Source organism: Galeopterus variegatus, unplaced genomic scaffold (genome assembly GCF_000696425.1).
Source record: "Galeopterus variegatus unplaced genomic scaffold, G_variegatus-3.0.2 Scaffold3720, whole genome shotgun sequence".
Classification (NCBI taxonomy): Eukaryota; Metazoa; Chordata; class Mammalia; order Dermoptera; family Cynocephalidae; genus Galeopterus; species Galeopterus variegatus.
Window position 1 is genome coordinate 127,872 of NW_007729831.1, and position 16,082 is coordinate 143,953.

Below are 16,082 nucleotides of genomic sequence, written 5' to 3' on the forward strand. Positions count from 1 at the left end.
TTACCCAAATCTGATTTCTCCATGAATTTCTGTTAGCAATTTGGAAAAGCATTCCCATAGAAAATCATACTGGTGACTGCATACAGGAAATCCTGCTGGAGACTATAGCAGATATTTACAATTACAGCTTTTGTTCCACATGCACAACTATACAATAAAATATTGAAATTAAGATGAAGATAAAGCTCATAATAAAACAAAAAGATTCTTCTAGAAATTATGTTCTCCAGGTGAGAATCCTGTGAGAAAGTTGGTAATTTGTTTGACCCTCAAAGAAAAACCTAATCTCTGATAAAATGTGAGAAAATGAGAAAATGGAAAGCTGCAGTTCATTCTCAAAATAGTTTAATTTTATATCTCCAGCATCTTAATAAGAGTTTTGCAAAGTTCCTCCAATTATCTCTTCCTTCTCCTCATTCCTATTAATAATGTCAGGGGGCTAAGCAAGATAATTTTTTTAATGTAAAATTGAATTAGTATAATTAGTGTACTAATCTCTCTCTCTTTTTTTTTTTTTAGTATACTAATCATTTTTTTGTCAAATCATGTCAGTTTCAAAAACATGATTAGCTTCACTGCCAAAATATACCTTTTGTTTGTGTGGTTCAGAAATGTAAACAGTGTGATATAATGACATGCGTAAGTAAGTATATAATAAAAAGAGATTTTCCACACTATGGCACTGACCAAATGCATAGATATAAAGTTTAAACATTTAGTTTTGCATCACTGTAACAAAGGTTTACCTGTTTGTTTCTTATGTTTCTTTCAATAGAATTTAATACCTTTTCGACCTTCGATTCAGTTCCAAGGGCTCCAAGGGGTGAGTACTCTTATTGATCTAGCTAGAAAAATCTAGTATTCTTCTTACATGCTATTAAACTTTTAAAAGTTTATTTTTATCTGAGCCTCTTACTATAATGTCACTCATATTTTATGAACTTTGTTACTAAATGAGGATTTCTGGTATCTTCAATTAAGACACGTGAGTTGTCTTCTTAGTTTATTTGAAAAAAAATTCAGATACAGTAATTGACATCGAGTGTTTTTTCCCCAAATCATGGATAGTTGTATGTTTGAACCATTTTATTGAAGTATACCAAACATCAAAGTATTATGTGAATATGTTTTGTTTACCAACTAAACATCCATAAAGAATTATTAATTTCAGGCAAGTTTTTATGTGATTATTGTTACTGTTAACAAAATTGTGCTGTGTATACACTTAATTTTTTTAATTGTACATACTAGGAATGAAATAAATAGAAATTGAGCTTTTCCCGTACATAGAATAAACAAAAAATGAATTAAACCCAGGATAAAGTTTTCAGTTTATTGCTGCAATTAAAAGCATAACAAATGAAAACTGCTAATAAAATGGACCTATGAATGGGACCTACTCAGTCATTCTTTTTTGCCTCCTCACTTAAATTAATGTGCATTTCTGTATGTGTCCCTATAAACTGGCTATAGTATGGAGATTTGGAATATCTGTAAATGGATTTTAGGGCTATAGAGAAAGGCAAGCTGGGGGAGAATCATATTCTTTTTTTTTTTTTTTTGCAGTAGCAGGGATCAAACCCTGCACTGTGGTTATCAACACACACTCTAACCAACTGAGGTAACAGGCCAGCCCTATAATTCTTGATTATTGTAAGTCTACATACTTGTGAATTTTTGTTTAGTTATGTCACAGAATGCAAAAACGTCAATGTAAATAAGTACAGTCTTTCTAAACTTTATAACTTGAAAACATTTCTAGAGTAAATTAATTATATCATTCAATGAGGACTAAGAGTACTAAATCTGTTGTGCAGTGCTAACTTGAAGGAGATATTTGTGTGGATGTCAGAGCCTTGCTTCTACATGACAGCTTTACAATGAAGTCTTTTTTTTTTTTTTTTCCTTCAGTAATTGAGTGTTCATGAATGGGATCCTAATTAAAACAAGCTGTCTTCTGAATTTTGTTGTATAGCTTTTTAGGTAATCTTTAGCATATTCTGATCCTATATTTGAGGAGTTAGTTCAGTTGTTTATCTAAGTCTCCTTGAGTTCTTCTGCAAATTTTATTGATAACAGTAATATCTGAAGGGATGTTCCAGAGGCATGCCTGAGTCCATGAGCCCTAGAGGGTTCCTTGGATTTTCAGTAAAGGTTATCTGGAAGCAGAGGGCAACTAAGGGAGGGGAGAGTAAGGCTTGAGCTGCTTTTCTCTCAGTAGGAGCTGTAGGGAAATCACCTTGTTCCGGGGCTGCTGCTTCCCTGAATTCTTTCTCCCAGTTGAGACATTGAGGCCAGGTAAATCCAAGTAATGGATATTTTCTTAGGAGGCACCTAGTTAGGCTGAAAGATTAAATGACAGGGAACCAATATGCACAGGTTCCAAACTTGATTCTGACCCTTGCAGCTTTTAGCAGCCCCCAAAGGAGTACTATTTTCTCTGGCATAGTTGCTGCCTGCAGGCCCTAGGCACCATTGCAAAGCAATATTTGAAACCTTGGGCCTTTTCCGAATTCTCCTACCTGAGACCTCCCCAGCAGCTTTCCTTTCCCATGTTTCCAAGTTCCCCCAGTTTTATCTTCACCTGCTTCACTTTCTTCCTACTTTGTTCCTTGCCTAGATATAGTTCACCGATAAAAGTAATTTAGATATACATGACTGATAGGTTTAAATCTTAATGGGTTTTTGAATTTTAACAGACAAGCTTTTTAACCCAAATGAATGGTGACTGGATTCTGTAGTATGGGGGTGGATATGCTGCAGACTGAGGGCTTATAGGATGCTTGGCCCTACCTTGCTTATTCTGGATCTATCTCTTCAATCCCCCACCCTTTTTATTATTCTAACTGGGAGCAAAATATATGGACTCAGCATTGTTATAGAGCCTGCAGCTGCATTCCACCCACCCCTCCCCCCTTCTCTTTACGGAGCTCTCTCCAGCCCTTTGGGACCTAGTAAAAACAAAGAGTCATTACAGGGGAGAGAGTGGGTTGGCACAGCCCACAGGGAATACGCAGAGCCACAAATGTGAGGGTCTTCTGTACAGTGCTCCTCTGTTTTTCTCAAGAGCCGTGATAATTTAACGTTGCCTGTCCTGATTGCCTCTCTGAAGAAGTATGCTTACAGAGTTTTCCTATGTGGAAAATGTTTGGGAGCTTTAAATTGGAAGGCTTGAATTTAGATTTGTCACAAAAGATACTTTTCCTTAATGAGAAATTTTGTCTTTTTATATCAAACATGATTGAAAACGTACCTTAACTATTATGATAGTGTCATATACAAGTGTAGATATACTTGAAACATTGTTAAAATATCATTTTAAAGTAAACATGTAGTGTTAGAATATTTTGCTTCCCTGATGAGTCTCATACTAAGCACTGCATGGTTATGCTGTTCCTTCTTACTAATTATAGGATTTTTTTTTTCCCTTAGTAATGTCTTTAGAAGGCCAGAATTTGGGTCTTGGAAGCTTAGCTTTTAAGCATATTTACTTTTGTGCCTGAACATGTTTTCTGAGGTTGAAGTTTTCTTCTAAATAAATGCAGAGTGAAACATTTAAGTATTGCAATATGCTGTTAAAGAATGCAAATTCTGAGAATCGTTGATTATCTGGATTTTTATCATCACAGTTGGGCAGCAGCTTCTATAGCATAAAAAATTTATCTTTCACAGTTCATCCCAACCCTTTCTCTGAGTAGAAAAGGGTGCTCAGGAAACTGGGTGGTCATTAAGGGCATTATGTGGATTCAGAAAAATAAGTAAATATTTATGGGAGCAGTTGATTTTGATTTCTAAATTCATGAATATCAGGAGCTGAATAAATAAATCATCCAGAAATGCCTTGTTGCTTCTGAAGAGTGTGGGTCAACCAATTATCCTCACACTTCTTAATCCATACCTAGGATACTTGTAAATAAATTTTTATCAGGATTATAAGTATCTATAGACCAGCATATTTGAACAGAAAAGGTTGTTGATAAGATTCATGTAGGCTATTGCACTGAGGTTTAAGTTACAACATCCAGAGGGGCATGTTGGTATAATGCACCCAGTTTCCAAAAGTGACATTTTTATTGTCAAGCAAGCTTTATAAAAATCAGGATAGTGCCATCTCTGTATTTTGACCAGATATTGAAAATGTGGCAGGTAAAAATTTTCCAAAGATGTGTGTTCTAGTCAATTTTTAAAAACTAAACTATTTTCACACATGTTGAAAGCCTTTTGTTTAAAGATACACAGTTGATAGAGGAAGAGCTATAACTATAGTCTTAGTCTTCATACGACTGACTAGGGAAAGAAAAGTTGTCCATGCCATACTGATCTGCTTTGAAAGAAGAGATGCTGGAAGCAGGTTAACACAATGTTTTCATGTGATGGCAGTTGTTACTGATGTAGTTATCAACTAACATAATTATTCTAAACAATAAACTCTAATGAATGTGTTAATAGGTTAATTTATTGTTCTGCTTGTTTCTTATTCATTGCCTAAACATTCTTTCAGCTCTGACTTACTGTGAAAACGTACAGGGATGGGTAAGACATGGGCTCATTCTCAGGGAACTCAAGAGACTTATAAACACATACAGACTAATACTTAGGAAAGAGTTAATAATGTAGGATTTATCCAGAACCCTCCACTGAGAACTTCTATTGAAACAGGAGACTATTAGGCTTATGTGTTTATCTCTGATTGGTATGAACCAGCATTTTTAAACAAAGGTTTTAGTAGATACGAAATATTGTATCTTGGCAATAAGTATGTAAAATTTCAGAAGGCCTATTAAGAGCTGTGAACGTGCACACTCACACATACATGCACGCACACACACAGGTAGATCTGTGGTATATTTATAATTATGATAAAATCTGAAATGGCAAAGTTTTTAACAGTAAATAATGGCCATAGCTGCTGGTGTGTGGCAGCCTTGCAGAGTCCACTTGCCTGTAGCCTAGGGACTCAAGTCTAGGAAGCGATTGCCCAGGACAGTAAGAAATAATGTTAACTTTGTCATAGTATATGAGATTTTAGACCCTAGAATTAACTCAGTATTTGTTATGAGAATGTTGTTCCAAAATTCTTTCTAATTTAATTACTTACTTTCAGACTTAGCATTCCCAGAAGCTTTAGAAAATAGAAGTTAGTATTGCATATATAATTTTTAGAAATTATTTTCCCAACCAAAAATAGAAAATATTTTCTATAAGTACCATGCAGTGTCTCCTGTGAAACACTGAGTCACATGCACTTTTCCAAGAATGAACAAGGAATAGCCAGCCAAACAAGTTCTAAATGTATGCCTTCCAAAAAGGCAGAGTGACCTTGTGAAGATTAAATCGGCATTTAATTAGTAACTTTAAAGACTTGGATAGTGCTATAAAACTCTTGTGGTAGAGTCATTAACTCTAAAGAACAGAGGGTTGGATTTTTCTTTTTTTCTTTTTTTTCTTTAAATCTCCAAACTTAGCAAAGCATTGAAAAATACTTTGTTAATTATTTATTTTACTTTGTTGAGGCTGGGGAGAAGATTGGATCTGAAAAACTAAATTATACAGTACATGAAATTAATAGGCAATTTCAACTTGGGAAAATGCTTCCCGCAGACTGCTACCCTGCTTGGTACCTGGGAAGCAAAGATAACTATCAGCTTGAAACAAGCAGCAAAGATAAAAATAAATCCCCACCACTGCCATTCCTTCTTAGATGGTATGCCTTCCCTCTGACTTCTTTCCCCTGCCCTTTTTGATTTGGCTAGCCCACTGGTTTTGCCAATGGTTGTATTTAGTCTGTCTGCTTAGAAGGTTGCTGACTAACAGCTACCTTTATACTCTTGGCCCTGAAAGTAATTAATACTAGAAAGATGTTAAAATTATATCTTTTTGTAATAGCAGTTCTATTTTAATTTTTTTAATATTACAGTGGTTGACACGTAGATAGCATTTATTTTAATATTTACATTAATTACAACTCTTAACCACATGTTAATTTACTAAGATATTAATAAAATAATAAATTACCTAATTAAAAAAAATAATTAACTATGGTGTGTGTGTGTGTGTGTGTGTGAGTGAATAACACACACAGTTTTTAATCTCATTTTAGCCAGGGGTATGGGCTGCCCCTAGAAACTCTGGAAACTCATATTATTTTATTATTTATAATTTTATGATATTAATATCATCCAAATTTAATCATAGTTTGAAGCTATTGTAAATTGACCAAATTTTCTATTTTATGTTGATACTTATCTCTCACCTCCTTTTCTTTCTGGATAAGAGCTATCTGCAAGGTTTCCTAAATAAGCTGAGAAGTGAGCTAAATTCACCATCTTGTCTTTATACCATGGCTGTGTACCTACAGGCACCAGTGAAACAGAAGACCCCGCCCAGTCTCTGCCCTCAAAGAGCTCAGAATGGTAGAGGGTGGGAGGGTGACTTTGATGTATATTTGTGATGCCTGAGGAAACTAACTCAAAGTACTCACTGACCACAGCATTCCAAAGGCTCCAGCAAGACAAGCCCCCCAAAACATGAGGGATGCCCATCTTGCTCTGTTCTTCACCAGACTGCATCACTTTGGAAAGCAGCCACTGGAACTATGACTGAAATCTGAGCTGTCACAAATACCACAGATTGTATTCTCAGCGGTGATTTAAGCTTACTATCTTCATTTGGCAAACATTTATGAATACACATTGTGTGCCAGGCACCATGGTAGACACTGTGTAGACAAAGGTAAATATGACCTGGAAAGGCCAGTTCTTATTCCTAACTGTCATTGTCTATCAATAAAATTTGCCACTGATGGCTTTTCCTTTTTTGTTTCCCATTGAAAACTGAAACTTGTGAAATTGAGTCATCTACATTGCAGACAATGTCACTTTAATAACACTCATTTAAGCTTGGAAAATAATAATTTTTTACCATTCTGTGATACCTTGTGGTTCTTATAGATAAAACATCTCTTAAATTTGAACCATGATCATTATTTAAATATCTATAGACCTCTTACTATGTGCAGGACACTATCCTAGGCACACAAGATGAGCTTTGAAGAGCTTTATTTTTCAAAAAAGTCAAAATTTAAAGCAAGGAAGAAAAAAAAAAGCAACTTAGCAGAACATGTCCAAGCCCCAGATATTAGTTCAAACAACACTTAATATAACAACAAAAAATACTATGTCATTGATTCCAATGTGTGTCGTTTTTTCTTTTTGAACTTAGAATGCATCTCACTATCCAGTGACTTCTTGCTACTGTGTCATAGTGTGTCAGTATTTTATATAATGTAGTGGTTCATAAAATCAGGAATTGTTTCACAGTTTCTGGCATCTTAGATTCAGTGAATTCCAGCAGTACAGTGGAAGTATTTAGAGAGTTCCTGTTTGCTGCAGTAAGATTTTACCTAAATAAAATAATTTTTAAAAAATTTTTTCCTGACTCTACCCTTGACTAATTTACTGATTATTATTAGCTCAATATATTAGGTAAACTAGAGAATTTACAGAAAAGGTATATTGTTATAGCCATTCTTGAATTGCGATTTATACTGGAAGAGACAAGAGTATGAAATAAAAATGTTTGTATTTGATCCAAAAACGTTTACTTATAAAAATAATTTGCTTTGCAGACAAGTTTAGAAGAAAAGAATTTTATTGACTTAAGGACTTAAAAAGCCCACAGATATGCTTTGAGACTATTGAATTTACTTTATCAGCCTAAGAACTTTCAAATCCCTCTAAAGTCTTATAATTTGTACTATATTTAGCATAAAATGCACAATTATCTATTATCTATTATTTTTCTATAGCTTCCAATTATCTTTCAATAATTTTAACTAAAATTTATTGAATATTATATGCTAAGAACCCTATACTAAGCACTTTATGTATATTTTCTCATTTAATCCTCAGCGATACCATGAAGCAGATGCTCCCATTTTGCTGATGTATAAATTATGGCTCTGAAAATATTACTCAGTGAAGCTCACACAATGAGTGAGTGAAGGAGCCTACACTCAAATCTAGGTGTCTGATTTCAGAGCCTGTTCTCATCACTTTACTGGTCCACCTCCCTGTGACAAATGTTCAGTGAGCATTTTCACTCATCCTCACATTCATGTAGACACTTGTTGAGCTCCTCCCCAACTAGCAAGGGGAAAGGGATAGTCAGGAAGGCCTCAGGGAAGAAGTAGTATTTGAGCTGAGGTTTGAAGGATTACCAGGAGTTAGCTGATTGGAGAAAGGGAAAATGCTTTTTGGCTTATGGTGCAGCATGAGCAAAGTGGCAGTGTTTGCACCTTCGAGGAGTTAGAATTTCACCTTGGAGGTCAGTGCTTCTTATCTATAAAATCTCCCAGAAGTCTATGATGAGGTCTGGGAATCTGGACTTTAAAAATTTTCTCCAGGTTTTCTTATGATAGTTAGATTCACTGTCATAAGAATGAGAAGAATATACATACGTATAGGTATGTGTACATTCTCGCAGGAGAAGATTCTTGACTTTCATCAATTTCTGAGTAAGACCTCTGACCTCTCTAATGGGAGAAAACTGCTTTAGTAGATGAGTGGCTTTCGAGCACATTTACAAATAAATAATTCACAATAAAAAAAAACAGTTTACATTGTGACCCTTTAGACATGTAGGTGTGCATATTCACACAGCTGAAATAAAGTCCCACAAACAATATTTACCCTTACTCCATCAATGTACTGTATTTTCTATTCTCTTTCATTTAAAAAGCACCCTGGTCACAGTCCACTAAATTAATGTCTTGACCTTCCAGTGGGTCACAACCTATAGCTTAGAAAAACTACAGATTATCATCTATTTAAAAAATTTTAGCCAGGGAGTCATGTGGTCAGGTTTGTATTTTAACATGCTTCTTCAATAGCTGTCTTAGTCATTCCATATGTATAGGAAGAGTGGAGAGGGAAGAGTCAAGGATGGCTGTGTATTCATTACTTAAGCATTTGGTTGGATGGTGAGGCCATTATTCAAGATTTGAAATAAATGAAAGAGCCTGTTGAGGAAGGAGACATTGGGTGTGTGTTTGGTTAGGGACATGCTGTACATCAGATGTTCCGATAACACTCCAAACTTCATTCTTAATCAAGATGGAGCTATCCAGGAGGCATTAGCATTGGGGATTTGGAACCAAGAGGATTTTCAAGAAGCCACTCCAAAGGACATTTTACTGGGTTTAATTATACCTGGAAGTCTAGTAGTGAGAAGAAAGAAAAGGTGGACTTTCAGATGGAATTCTGGTGTGAAGCGAAAGAGTTATTTTTTTTTAGCCAAGAATACTAGTTTAATTACTAACATAGGGAGAATTTGAAGCTCTGTTTGCCAAATTTCGTTCACACTAATTAAGAACAATGGCAGGCTAATAGAGATGAACTGTGGTTTTATTCATTCAGTGGAAGAGTATACAATAGCGAAAAGCAGTGACTTATAGCTGTATACGACACAACTGCGAAAACTCTTAAGTGGGCCGAAGACTACATATGATTTGACACCATTGTTATAAAGTTTAATAACAGGCAAAATCTAACAATATATTGTGTGATAAAATTTTTAAAAACCAAAAAAAAGAATGATAATATTGAAAATTAGAATAGTGGTTACCTCTGGTAGGAAAAGGCAGGCAGAGGGAAAAGGAGAGGAGCAGTTGAGTAGATAGATATGTTATTGCTAATGTTCTAGTTCTTGAGTGGTAAATTTACAGGTGCTCATTATATCCTCAAGCTTTATAACTATCAAGCTGTATTTATTTTGTTAAAACAAATATTACACAAGTAAAAGGTCTCATTATTAACTTTAGATAAAATTTGTCATCTTCATGGGTTAAATGAGAAAAACCAGAACATACTTCAATAGATGCCAAAAAGGCATTTTTATCTATATTTCCTAGTTGTTCTATAAACATAGAAGAAATTTTTGGAGATGCTAAGTTTAAATATGACAAGAATCTAGGAGAAAGCTGAATATTAAAGTTTAAAAAACAGGTTGACAAGGAGAATAGAGAAGGCAGGTCTTGAGAAGTTATCTATAGCCAGACACCAGACTATCTTACTAGTCAAATACTTAAAAGTTGCTTTGTCATCTATCAATGGAGAAAGAAAGTTTTCCCCCTGTCTGTGATCTCTCTCCTCAGTGGAAAGAAGGTACAGGCAGAGCTGCTAGTGTTATCAAGGGTGTGAGAGGAGAGGCCATTTACTTTCCTGAATTTTGGAGCAATGATACTGTGAAATGACCTGGGAAAAAGTAATCTGGAAGGTACTGATTAGGGGAATGAAAAGTAGCAATGGGTTGCATTTAAAAAGGTGAAGTTCTTAGTGGGGCTTAGGGTAATAAAATTTAGAATGCAATAGAGAACTGATTAAGGAGAACAAAATTGGGCCCACACCAGTAGAGGGTTGGTACTTAAGCAGTCATAGGAAACATGCAGTCTTTTATAATACTTAAAAAGCTTAGAGTACTTAATAATCACTCAATAAATTATGTTAGGGCTATCTTATTTTACAGTGAGAATATAAGGCATAGCCATCTTTATGAATGTAGTAATGCTGTACTAATTAATACTAAGAAGTTCTTTCTTATGACTAATCTGAATGCTTTTTAGTTTTCTCTTAATCTAGTTGTGTTGGTAATTCATTAATGTCACTCTTCACAAATTAGGAACGAAGATATTTGAGAGTATTCCACTTCCACTGAACAGTAAGATGATGCTACCTTATTTCCACAGCTATTTGAATGTTGCATATTTGGCTGTTAAGGAAAACTTTCTGCTAGGGATGCTTGGTGTTTATTGTTTTGCTTTGTTTTTTAAGGAAGGTAGTGTTCTTAAAGAACGTGAAGAATATGATAATTATAAGTCAGGATTAATTTTCTTGAAGTCTTATATTTCACAACTTCTGGTTCTGTAAAAAATATATCTGACTTCTTTCAAAAATATGTAAGGTAATTCAGTCATGAAGAGCAAGTGTCATAGTGCTAACCTAAAACCTGATTATTATTTTTTACACAGCCTTTATTATTTCTCTAATTGAAAAACAAAGTGAATGAACATTTTAGAATTGTATAAAGTACATACAAGATTAAAGATGAGTAAAAAAAAGTGTCCCTAACAGTGAAAAACAGTTTTGATGGATTTCTTCTAGTGGTTTTTTCATGCTCACACATACATTTTAAAATTTGCAGTTGGCAGTATTTATTGCTTTTTTATATTCTGCTTCAACATTTAGCATATATCATGAGCATTTTCCTATTTCATTAAATAATAAAAGTTACTTGTAATAATAGCTGCTTAACATTTCATTTTATGGATATACTACCATTTATGTAGCCATTCTCCTATTTCTTACATAGTTTCTATTATAACAGTACAGCAGCATGAACATCCTTGGGCATAAATATTTAATTCCATCTCTAATTATTTCTTCAGGATAGATTCCTAGATGAAGAATTTACTAGGTCAGAAAGTATGAACACTTTTAAAGTTTTCAATAAGTACAGGCAGATTGCCCACCCACCCCCCACCCCCAGAAAGCTGTTGCTGCTTTGTACTTGAACAGCTGTTCGAAAGTGCCTATCCCAAGGTGTTTCCCCTGGCCAATATTAAATACATGTTTTTTGAACTTCAAAATTAGTCATTTGATAATGTTTAAAAACTGACAGTATGATTTGCTTGATAATATCTGGCATGGGTAAAATATTGCAATATTTTAAGATACAAAGTAGCATCCAATGTTTTATTGTTTCCATCTGATATTGCTAGGAGAGGTTTTGAGTTTTTTATTTCTTTATATTCATGTTTCTCCCAGTATGGTGGAGAGTTTTTATTTTAGTAGTTTATAGACTGTCTTTGAAATAATTACTTTATTCTCTAACTTTTAAAATAATTACACTGTTTATGTAGCTTTTTACATATTTTGCTATTTTGACCTTTCTCTACCATTGTTTATGGTCTTAATAGTTTAGTACTTTTGAATTTCCACTTTCATCTTTAGATGCCTATCGTCTTTAAAAGAACATTACAGACTTCTCATGAAACCTAGTGATACTTGTCTCTTTTTCATGGGGCAGTGCACTGAGTTATTGGCAAGGAGATAAAATGTTTTACTATCTCATATAGTTTCCTTCTTCTAGAAGGGAACCTGTGGTATGTGGTTCTACCTCCCACTAGAGTTAAAACTGTCTAGAAGATAATCGGGCAAAAGTTTTATGAAATGAATTAACCAAATACAGTAATTTCCTTAACGATTTGTATGTAAATCTTTGCCCTTTCTTTGTTGATTTGTCTTTTTCTCTATGCAAAGGCATAGGTTTGATGGCTTTGCTAATAGTCCAACCATACCATCCTTAGAAATCTTTTCAGTCTTATATATTTTTTTTTTCCTTTTTGTCTCTTTTTTACTGACCGGTAACGGGATCGCAACCCTCGGTGTCGCGCCCGTACCGGGGACCGGCAACGGGATCGCAACCCTCGGTGTTGCGCCCGCACCGCGCTCAGCCAGTGAGCGGGAACCGGTCTCCACATGGGATCCGAACCCTCGGCGGGAGCGCCGAGGCACTCCCAAGCAGCGCACTTCTCCAGTGCGCCACCAGGCCGGCCCTCAGTCTTATATTTTTTATAATCATAAATCAATTTATCAAAGACTTGACAGGCCCTCTTATTTACATCAGACTGCCAAGTCTTTTAGAAATCAGAATTATAGTTTCTAAGTTAACTTTTGATATAATGTGCATATCAATAGCCTTATATATGCAAAGCCAGAGTAGTTTTACTTCTTTTATAGGCTTGAAAATAAGAAATTAACAAGTGAATTTCACTTATGAAGACTCAGTAAAATAAATTTTATGGGATGGACCCTACCTCAAGAAGGTATTTGTAGAGTAGATGTTTGGAAAGACCTGTAGCTTTGAGACAAGAAAAAAACCCACAAATTTAAAAATATTGTTTGCATTTGTGAAGATTGAATGCTTTACAATCACGTAGTTGTTGTTCCCAAGAGAACCCTTAATTCTATTTTCTTTGTTTCTTTGTTGTGCTGTAGCTAGTTATCTGGGGCTCTCTGGGGCTCTAAAGGCAGCATTTTTTTTTTTTTTATGGATAGGGCACTTGGGAAGCAGTGTTTGCTACCCTTCTAGAATAGCAGCAGGCATCTGTAATTTTTCAGCCTTCCGCAGACATCTGTTGTGGCTGATTCATTCTTTTTTGGTTTGGTTTTTGTTTGTTTGTTTGTTTGTTTGTTTTTGGTGGCTGGCTGGTATCCAAATCCTTGACCTTGATGTTATAAGGCAACAACTGAATTAACCAACTGAATTAACTGACCAGCCAGCCAGCCACTGATCCGTTCTTGTATCTTATCTCTCTGTATTTTGAGTTTGGGACACTTAGAAACATTGCTAGTTGTTTGTCTGTTTTCCCAGATAGCTTCTTTGGCTTCTTAAGCTTTGACCTAAAAGGCTTGTAGCCCCTTCCATTTGTAAATACTGAGGACACAGAATAATTATAGGCAACTTTTGTTAATCTACAGGGTACTTATTATTAACCATTTGAAAGTTACTTTAAAAATCAAACAAAAGAACAAAAATCAAGCTAAAGAAGGCATGTGTGTACTTGAATCAAACAGGTGGAAATCAGAGTGGGAGCACCCCAGTATTGTCTTTGTGTAATCAGAGCAAACGTTTTTTGGCACATACTATGTGCCACGCATTGTGCCAAGTACCTTAGATAGGTTTTCTCTAAACTTCACAACAGTCATATGAGGTGGGTAATATCATTATCTCCATTTTACTGATGAGGAAACTGAGGATTACCGAGGTTAAATTTATTTGCCTAAGGTAACACAGATGGTAGTTTCTGGAGCCAGAGTTGGGAACTGGGCAGTTTGCTCCAGAGCCCATGAACTAGCACACTAGATGTGGTCTGTTGGGCTGCTCCCTTTTCATCTTGTGTAAGAGAAGTTCTCACTTTTTTTCTTCTCAAACCATTGAAAGAAACCAACTTAGAACTGGAAATACAAAGAGATCCAATACTAAAGAAAGCATTTTCAAAAGGAGAGAACAAGATATTAGGACACCATTTACTATCTTTGGTATCCTTCAAATAGTTGGCAGTAATTCCCATTAAAAAATGGCACATAAATGTGCATGTTTTTATATGCACTCTTTTGTAATTTTCATTTAAGATGTGACTATAATTTAATTAATAAAACAATATCTCCTGAATACTGTATGTCTTGTTGTGGTTTCTCCTTCCTTAGCGTAGTCTGTGGCTTTGTGCATTTGGTTCCCAGGGGATTCTGTGATATATCACAATGGCTGCCTCCATAGTCCCAGTCCCTCATCATCCCTTTCTTCAATCAGAGCAGCTTTGACTTATTTGTAATACACGGTGGGTTTTCCTGTCAGATTTATTTTGAAGAAAGCATTCTGTAGCTTTTTTTTAAAGGGGGCATTGAAAGCAATTGATATTGGAAAACAGAATGTGAAGAGCCAAGTATACTTTCAAATCTATTTGAAAGTATTCTTCAGACTTAACTATTGTTTACTTTATTGAGCTTACAAGTTTTAATGGTGACATTGATTGGGCTGGGATAAAACCTTGTATTTTGCGAAATCTAGGGACCGGGCCACTTTTCCAAATTTCTGTTAATCTTGAGGACTTATATTTGTCAAGTACCAATCTCTCCTCTAGATTTACACAACTGTTGCTGACTGCCAGGCACAAATTCTAGGCCCACCCACATTTGCCAGTAGTTAACTCCTGGCGTCATACAAAAAAAACTTTCCTCAAGACTAGGGAAGCAAAGAGGAGAGAAGATTGGTAATGAATTAGAAGTTGCCATTCATATTTAAGATTTGTTTTCCTTGTAGAATTCAGGTTTGGGCTTTGTTTCCAAGAAACAACCCATTTTTTAAACAAAATCCTGCGTCCTACTTGACTTTAGTAAGTGAATTACTAAATTTAGAATTATTTAATGTGGTCTTTAAGTCCTTTAAAATGCAAAGTCCTTTAAAATGCAAAGTGGTTTTAAAGAAATTGGGTCATATTTTCATATGGGATTTTGTGAGGTCGGAGTATTCTGTGAGTATTTTATTAAAGACGAAGATACTTTTTTTAAAAAGACCATGTATTATAAATTTAAGTCCCACAAACCCAGGAAGCCACTTTGCCTAGGTTTTGGGGCTAAACATAGCACAAGAGAGGTCAGAAACATTCTCATCCTGACATTTGTACCACACAGAAAGCAGCTGTGGGCTTTTTTTTTTTTTTTTTCCCTCCCCTCCTTTTATTTTATTGTTTATTTTTGTCTGCTCTGGGGAGCCCTGCTTTTCCACAGACTCTTATGTGATCTATTTCCAATGAGTTTATAATTCTTTATTATCCCTGGCATAAAGCACCTTCTGAGTGAATTTAATCTGTTTCTAAGAGCCCTGCTTTTCCACAGACTCTTATGTGATCTATTTCCAATGAATTTATAATTCTTTATTATCCCTGGCATAAAGCACCTTCTGAGTGAATTTAATCTGTTTCTAACTTTCTTCAGGTAAAGCTAACACATTTATTAGGTATCAACTATGTTCCAAATACATATGAAAGTGAGTAAGACCATTGTACTTGCCTCCAAAGAACCCACAGTCTGATGGGAGAGAAAGACACATAAACAAGCATTTCGCATACAGTGTAGTGAAGGCAGCAGCAGAGGTGAGCTCCTAGAGGTGAAGGGACTGTGGGAATCTAGGAAAGGGGCTTCTAAGCCCACCTCTCTGGGGAAGCAGAGGCTCCCAGAGGGAAGGACTCCTGAGCTGAGACTTAAAGGATAAGTTAGCACTAGGTAAGACAAGAAGTGGGTGCACAGAACAGTGTGTTCTGGCATTCAGTGGCACAATATTGCTGCTGGAACATAAAATAGAAGTCAGAGAGTGAGATTCAGTTAACGTGGTTTAATAGCAAGAGTGCTGGTCTATTGGGAAGGAACCTTATATGTCCTATTAGGGAGCTTAGTGCTTGCTGCATAGCTCAGTTGGTTGGAGCGTGGTGTTGTAATGCCAAGGTCGAGGGTTCAGATCCCTGT

At 35.5% G+C, this 16,082-nt stretch overlaps 1 protein-coding gene across 1 annotated transcript in view; it reads left to right on the plus strand.

Moving 5' to 3' along the window:
- The first annotated feature begins 630 nt into the window (after positions 1–630).
- Positions 631–16,082, plus strand: part of ELL2 (elongation factor, RNA polymerase II, 2) — a 51,582-nt gene continuing 36,130 nt past the window's right edge. Inside the window, exons 1-2 of the mRNA XM_008585798.1 lie at positions 631–639; positions 776–823. Of these exons, the coding sequence (XP_008584020.1) occupies positions 631–639; positions 776–823 (57 nt within the window). The remainder of the gene's footprint in view (positions 640–775; positions 824–16,082) is intronic.